General features: G+C 39.3%; 1 protein-coding gene across 1 annotated transcript; it reads right to left on the bottom strand.

Annotated features, from left to right (window-relative positions):
• Positions 1 to 6,079: 6,079 nt before the first annotated feature.
• LOC124252552 (olfactory receptor 145) lies at positions 6,080 to 7,012 on the bottom strand. Its single transcript, XM_046686194.1, has one exon. The coding sequence runs from the start codon at positions 7,010 to 7,012 to the stop codon at positions 6,080 to 6,082; it is 933 nt and encodes a 310-aa protein (XP_046542150.1).
• Positions 7,013 to 8,509: the final 1,497 nt, after the last annotated feature.

Raw genomic sequence — 8,509 nt, forward strand, 5'->3', positions numbered from 1 at the left:
GAATGGCATCTGCAACCAAATTGTGTGACAAGAGTTTCAGGGCTTTTTTCCCTCCCACTCCAGGCCTAATTCTTCCTTTCATGTGGTCTCACCAGTCACTGATGAGAACCTGAGGAAACTGTCATGTGAGCAAGCAGAAAGTGGTAGAAGGTCCACAGATGACACTTGGCAATCTTCGACTTTGGAACAGAGCAGTGGCCCATTCACAGAAAGCAAGTCAATTGTTTGTACACAGAGAGGTATCCTCAAGGGTAAAACATATAAATGAGTATTTTCCAAACATGAATTTTCTCCCATTAAATACCTGCTTGTAAAATGACATTAAATACAGCTCATTGCATCTAGCATTCAAGTCTTGGTTTTAAATACCATTCTTCTCTAAATGGAACCAATGCTGGGACAGGGAAAGGAAAGAGTGAGCCTGAAGCATATTGTTTTGCCAGAAAGTAATAAAGTGTTCAAAATCTAATGGAGATATATTAAAAGGCCATTAGAACCAGTGTGAAGAGGCTCCCAAGGGACAAATCAGGGTGAAATTGAGCATCAAGGTAAATACTGAGAATAATGAATAACAACCCATTAGATAAAATTAGAATGCATGAGTCCAAAATGATATAAATGAACAAATAAATGAATGGATAAATAAATAATAAATATAGAAGAAGAAAATGTTCTTCCTGATAGAATGCCAACTAACAAGTAATGAAGGATTGATGGATTTAGAAAATCTCCATTTTTCAACCATCAGAGTAATAACTGATTCAGGCAAGAATCATTAATGGATGCTAAAATTAGTGTGTGAAAAATTGCAAAGGAACAAGACATTGCATAGTCTCAAAATAGGGCCGCACAAGTTACTTTTAATTACAAAGGGAAAAGTAAGAGTCTTCTGCCATAAAATTACTAAGGAACCTGAAAAGTTCCAAAAACTCTGTATTATCAGATGTCCCCAGAAGCAATTCTTACAGGATACAGAATATATTCATTTGTGAGAGTAAAGAAAAAGGAAGGTTTGCTCTGAGAAAGCAGTACTGTGTCCTACAAAGTTAGCAAAGAAGAATCAGTCTATGGTCTCCATGACTTTTTTCTAAGTGCATTTATATTTTGAACACAATCATTTGGATTTACAGTCTGTTGCTCTGAGGAAAATGGGAGCTTCATACATGAATGATTCATTTTTTCATTGTGCAAAGTTTCTTCACTATGTTGTCTCCGGGATGTGAGTTAAAATGGGGAGTACTAAATGAATGCACAATTGTTGGTATTTTATAAAACTTCCTTCGATAGTGATTTAGAGTTTGCATAAGTTAATCATTTTATATAACACTATACATTTGACCATAAAAAGGAGTGGAAAGTTGAGGTTTAGGAATCTAAGATAGTCTGATTTTTGCTACTGCCACTAGGTAGCATGTGCCTAAAGTTGGGGATCATGAGTTAATACACAAGAATATAATCAGGGTGATGGGATATTAGAGATCAAACATATGTTGATCAGTATGCTAGAAGAGAAGAATGAGTTGCCAGAAGAATGAGAAAAGGGAAGTCCCTTTAGTAAACCAGCTGCTGAAACTGCTAGATGCTCCATTCTTGCACCCAATAAATATTTGCTAAACTCCCACTCTACATGTACCAGGCACTGTGTGAAATGTGTGGATGTATCAAAACAGGCATTAGGGACTGCTCACACAAAACTTACAGTTCAATTTGTGGTAGGGGTGGATACAGAAAAGTAAGCAAGCAATGGTCCTACATTTTGACCATCACTTAATAGGTTAAGTGCCCTGTGCTGTAAGAACACAGAACAGGGGCATTGAAACCAACAGAGAGGTAGGAGAAAGATGTTCCAGAAAAACACCTCACAATAGATTATCATAAAGGCAAAGGCTCCAGAGTATATTCCCTTCCTTGGATCAAAAAGATTACCAGAAATGTGATTAAGGTAAGAAAAAGCCATTTAAGAAACAAGGGATGAAGGGGAGCAGAATTTGCCGCGGCAAAATATTTCTCTTTGGCATAAGGATTATGTTGAACTGATTATTTTTAAGAAGTAGCAGACAGAGGAGAAGCTCTGAAAACTGAGTAGAAGTTGCCCTTTTGTGAGGAAAATTTATATTTATAAGGGAAATCTCCATTTGTAAGGATGTCTCCCTCTCTGTACCAGGAAGAGGGGATGACTAAATCTCTGGAAATTCTTATCAATGGAGAAGGCAATGACTTAAATCTGTACAACCACCAAACTCTCCTTTACTGTGCTTTGCGTGGTAACCTCCCATAACTGGCTCCCCCCACCACATCTTCTTTTGTTTTTCTCTGGAGATGGTATTTAAGGTGGTGGCTTAGGCCATTTTGAGGAGTTACTCATTTTCCCTGGATATCTCCCTTCTATGTGGGGGTTATGCATGTTATTGAACTTCTCTTTGTTTTTCTCCTGTTAATCAATCTTTTATTACAGCAGGGGGTCTCAGCCAAGAACCCAGAAAGGTAGAGAGAAAATTGTTTTTCCTCCTCTACAGGGAGTATGTAAGGAAACAAAGGAAAAAGAAAACATTTTCATTTTTTCTCCCTCTTTTCTTTATCCATACAGATACCACAAGTAGTTTATGAAGTAGAAAGAAAAAAAGATATGAAAGGAGGAGATGATAATACAAACACTACCACTATAAAAATTAAAGGTAACTTTTCATGAGTGACATCATTACTAGCACAGAATCTGGCCAAGAGTAGATAATCTGAGTATGTTTTTGTTGCTAGTGAGTGTGTAACTTGAGATAAACTTTCAAGAAGGAATTTTGGAGTAATATTCAAGAATCTGTGTAATTCAGGAATTCTGTCTATAAATATATCCTAATTGGGGGGAAACAAAGACTATTGAATGAACCTGTTAATCAAGCATTATTTCTAATTTGGAAAAACAAAAATAATATACAGCAGTATAAAATTGTTAATCACGTATATTACATCCATACGGTAGAATTTTATGCAAGCGTGAAAATCAAGGTGGAAGCAAAAGATTAGAAAAACCAAATTCTTGTGATGAGCTGTGTCTTGGGGCACACACTTTCATAAACAGAGTTGACATTCCCGTGTTTTCACAGAATGCCTTTCTCTCTCCCTCTTTTTTGCTCTCCATGACTCTTCATATGCATCTTTTCTGCTTATTTATTCATTTGCCTTTCCCAGTAACAACCCCTTATTCTCTCCTCTTCTAATTAGTTTTCCTCAGTAAAGACATTTTAAATGAGTTGCTCATAGACTTTGAAAACAAGGACAAGATTGTGTGCATGAATGTGCAGGCACCATCTGTAGAAAGACTCTAAAAATATACAACTAACAAGCAACAGTGATGGACCCTGGAGAGGGTACAGGAGAACCAGAAAACTGGCATAAAGGGAGACTTCCTTTCACTGACTTTTCTTTGGCAATCATTTTAAATACCATAAACATGTACCACTCAGTCAGTACACAAATGTCGGGGAGGGAAAAATCCTCCTCCTTCTACCCTTCTTGTGTTCTTATGGCTGGACTAATGATAAAATTGACACATGAACAAATAAACATGAGAAAAACCCAATTTAATTATGTATGCACAGCAGAATCATGAGAACAATGCTCAAAGGGTGAACAAAGCAGGCACTATACATATTTTCTGGATAAAGAAACAGATTTGTGAGGGATTGACTGCATAAAGAGACCTAGGTTTGGGGTACATACCTACTAGTGAGGAATTTAAACAGAGTTAAACTTGAGATAGTAAATTAACAAGGTTTGTTTATGCAGGCTTCTTGGCCTGGAATTCCCCAGTTCTGGTGATAAAGATGCAGAGACGGCACCTTTCACATGAGAGATTTACTTCCTGCTTTCAGGGGAGCAGAGAAAAGAGGGTCAGACTGCCCTTTTTCTTTCTCAAGTAACTTTAAATCAAAATAATCAATACCCATTGTGAGATATTTCAGGGTGGCCTGCACTGAGCCCCAACACAAATGAATATATATTGCAAATGGAATGTAGAAATAATTCAGTATAGCATGATCATTTTTAATATGAGCAAGCATGAGCCCAGAAAGATGAAGCAATTGTCCTGAGGTCATGCAAGAAATTAGTGGAAGTGCTGATACTAAGAAAAAGAGGATCTAGCAGGGATGGAAGAAAAAAATTTACTGAGTACCTGGCATTTAATTCTCTTAATAATCCTGCAAAAAAAGTTTTAAAGACATTGGTGCTCTGAGACATCAAGTAACTTGCTTAAGGTCAGAGAGCTACTGAGCAGAAGCTAGGGTTCAGATTAGATTCTACCTTCCAACTCCCTAGTCCCTGCTCTTTCTGAATCTTTATGCTGCTCTTCTCCTCTCTGCTGCCCCAGTAACCCAAATTTCATGCTGGTCGTCTATTCTATGCTGTCTAAACACAATACTCTCATTCCATTCTCATCCTTTTGTATTCATCCCTAGTGATCTGTATCATCCCAAGGGGCAAAACTTTATATATCCATCCAAACTTCATTTATCCAAATAGAAGAAAATTTTCCTAAAGAGAATTCATAAATCAAAAGTACCTTCATAGAATTTCACTTGTTGCTTTGCAAAAAATCTTTACCATTTAAAGTTTTCTTTTGAATCAAAAGGAAACTCTACCTCCCTTTATACAGTACCATTAAGCTGTGGATTTACTAACCTGAGCTACACAATCCTTCCACCTTTGCTGGAAGGTGTGCCATTCAGGGTCCCAGTAGAATATAGATGATCCGCTAAAACAAAGTAATTGAAAAATATAACAAGGAAACTGTTCGCATAGGTGTAGGCAAAAGGATGATTGAGAGAAACCACAAAAAGATGGTAGCACTCCCTAGGTTAGCAATAGCAGGGAGACATTACCACTTGTTGGCATGAAGAGAAAAAGGAGGGAGAAGTTACTGTAACCATGTAGGAAATAGACATTAAGTTGCTGCTACTGTAGCCCAGGATTAAGGAAGCCAGAGAAATAATACCACAATATCACACTCCTCCTGCCATCTGATTTCCTCTGCCAATGCTGCCATTGGTCTAACCTAACCAGAAACCAGAGAGCAAGGAAGTACATTGACATGATCCATTAGGGAATGCCTTCCAGGACTTCGAGTAACGTATAAAGGGGCAGAAGTCTGACCTGGAGAGGCACACAGAGAATATCCCAGCTCGTCTCTGCCCCATGCAGTGCCATAACAGTCAGTGGTCATTTCCTCTGCTGACTGACTGCTGTGTGGTGCTAACTCGATTACTGGCTTGTAACACGTTTTCTATGTTTCTGAAACAGTCTCTAGATCCTTAGCTGACCGCTCAGAGCTGCAGATTTCTCCACTCTTGCTTGAAAAGCACAATTTGAAAACAGAGAAATGACTCTGTGTTAAATAATTCCCAAATTTTGTCCTTCATAACCTTGACCTTTTCTATGAGGTCTTCAACCCAGCATTGCCAAATCCTTTAAAGTCCAAGTCTCCGAAGCTCCATACCACCATCTCAGGAGGTACCATGCTTGCTGCTCTCTGAGTCCCAGCACATTTCCCCCACACACTCCACACAATTCTTCAAGAATTTGTCTGGTCATTTAGCCAAGACGGTCTCAACAAAATCCTATACCTCCTACCTTCTTCCAAAAATGTGCTATTTAAAATTAGCCCTTGCAAAGTTCCCTGAAATTTCTGTAGACAGAATCAGATTTTAACATCCCAGACCAGCTCACATTTTAAATTATATCTTCTGGGGCTGAGGGAGGAAGAAAGTGAGCCATAATGGAAAGCAACCAGTATTAGAAATCAAGAGCCTGGGTTCTAGTCACAGTTCAGCTATTGAGTAATTGGGTTACCTTGGGGAAGGGACGTAAGCCCATATCTATTCTCAGAGATGTTAAAGAACTGAATAAAATCATCCTTAAGGTCCACTAAATGTGAGTATCCTACAGTCTTAAGAATCTTCTTAAAGGACACTTAAAATGGGAAGGGTAAACTTGTTTGAGAAAAAGTTAAAATTTCCTCCATGTAACCAATGGAACCTGAATCATGTATGAAAGGAAAAAAGTCCCTTTGCTAAGTGTTGCTCCTTTCTCAAGAGAATGATTTTTTGCTCAGGATTTTCTTCAGAGCAACTTTGACGTCCTTATTCCTCAGACTATAGATTAATGGATTGAGCATGGGTACCACAATGGTATAGAATAAAGAGGATACTTTTCCCTGGTTCATAGGTAAAAGAGAAGATGGTTTGAGGTACATGAACGCCCCTGACCCAAAGAAAAGAGAAACTGCAATTATGTGGGAGCTACAGGTGCTGAAAGCTTTGGACCTGCCCTCAGTGGAACGAATATGGAGAATGCTGGAAAGGATGAGGGCATAAGAAATGAAGATGGTAACTGTGGGCACACCAATATCAATGCCCACAACAACAAAAACTACCAGCTCATTTACATAGGTACTGGTGCAAGAGCGTTCAAGAAGGGGAAGGATGTCACACATGTAGTGGTCAACCAGATTGTTGGCACAGAAAGTCAGTTTTACCATGCATGCTGTGTGGGCCATGGCCCCAGCAAACCCCATCACATAGACACCTAATAAAAGAAGTAAGCAGACCTGGGGAGACATGGCAGCCGTGTACACCAGTGGGTTACAGATGGCAACATAACGGTCATATGCCATTGCTGACAGGATGAAGGACTCAGAGATGACAAAGAAAAGAAAGAAGAAGAGCTGAGTCATACACCCTGCGTAGGAGATGATGTTCTTCTTTGAGACAAAACTCATCAGCATTTTGGGTGTGATTACAGTGGAATAGCAGAAATCTATGAAGGACAAGTTATAGAGAAAAAAGTACATGGGGGTGTGCAGGTGAGAATTCAGTTCAATCAGTGTTATCAAGCCCAGGTTCCCCACCATAGTGACCACGTAGAAACCCAGAAAAATGAAGAAGAGGGGGATCTGGAGTTCCGGTTGGTTGGTTAAGCCTGCAAGGATGAATTCTGTGGTGGAGGAATTCTCAGCTACCATTCTCACTTAAGGCATTCTGTGGGAATGAGGGAAAGGAGTCACTTAGAGGGAGAGAGAGAGAGACAACTGTTGCCCTCCCAGCCACCACCCCATTCTTGTAAATTGGACCCATGCAAAGAAATTTTAGACTTCATCAGAAAGGCATTTCCTGAAGCCTATGGGTCCTTTCTCACAGCCACCTAGTGACTCTGCCTCCATTAGAAGGGTAGATGCTGCCAGGATGAAGGGCCCCAACAATGAGCTGAGTCTCGGGGATCTTTACTTTGGTCCCTTTATTATGTCCTTACAACTCCAGTTTCTGCTCAAGTTTACAATAACTGGGGTCAATCTCTGAGCAGAGTCCTCTCAGAGGTTGGAGCCAACTCAACTGTGCCTGGAGTGTCTACCTCCATGGTCGACATGGACAGAGCAGAAAAGTGAAGTGGCCTTTCCCAAGGTCTTTACTACCTGAGGTTGGGGACTTAAGAAAAGTTCAGCTCAGATTCAGTCACTCACCCTCCTTCAGCTTGGTGCTTCAGTGTTGTACTTTTCGATCTAACTCTTATCCTCAGTTGTTTGGACAGATAAATGGCCATGGTGCTAACACTGATGTAGGAACTAAGCATAGATCCCTTTAGTTCCTATCCTGTCTGGAGGATCAGAGCTTGGACTGCCTTAGAATTCTTTCTGAGCTAAATAACGCTATTTATCTGATCCAGGCTTTGCCCCAAGACTTTTATCCAACCTGTAGAAGGGAGACAGCATCCTTGCCTGTAATAAGTGCCAGCTGGTGACAGGAGACTTAGTTTTATTCTAGGTTTAGAGATCTGGAGACCTGATTAGAAGTAAAAAGCCAGAGGTTCCCCTGGGATCACAGCCCTAGAAATTAGTTTAAAAAGAAGGACTATTTTCTAGTACCCTTGATAATATCTGAGTTGGCTTTTAGAAACACTTTTATTTGTTCAATTAACATCTACTCAGTAAAAGCAAGTATTTGTGGAAAAACAGTAATTTATTGAGTACTTACTATATATATCCAACATTCTTCCCATCTTGGTGCTTATATACTGACACAGCATGCCAAGATCCAATACCATTTTACATACAATACTTCATTCTAACTTTTCCCCAAATCCTATGAACTGGGTTTTATCACTCTCATTTTGTAGATGAACTAATTCACCAGATGTTAAAGTACAAAAGTCATATGAAATCTAGGTCCATCTGACTCCAAATCTAGTGTTCTTAGTAATTGTGTTTAATATCTCTCTGTGGGAGATAAAGAAATGTATAAAGCAGGGTTCTTGTCTTCAAGGCTCTAACAATCTCTTGGAAAAGATAAGATAGAATACATCTAACTAGATATGTGAAAAAATGTGATAAGATCCAGAAAAGGTAGACATAAAATGCTACGTGAGTTCAGAGGACAGCATTCAACACACCACTTGCATTTCTGTTTATCACAGGAATTGTACAAAATCTAGTCCAGGCAGGAACAAACCTCTCCAGTCATCTCTT

This window comes from Equus quagga, chromosome 14 (assembly GCF_021613505.1).
Source record: "Equus quagga isolate Etosha38 chromosome 14, UCLA_HA_Equagga_1.0, whole genome shotgun sequence".
In the NCBI taxonomy this organism is placed as follows: Eukaryota; Metazoa; Chordata; class Mammalia; order Perissodactyla; family Equidae; genus Equus; species Equus quagga.

Excerpts from the sequence above, each read along its gene's own strand:
- LOC124252552 (XM_046686194.1), bottom strand. The coding sequence starts at position 7,012 with ATGGTAGCTGAGAATTCCTCCACCACAGAATTCATCCTTGCAGGCTTA.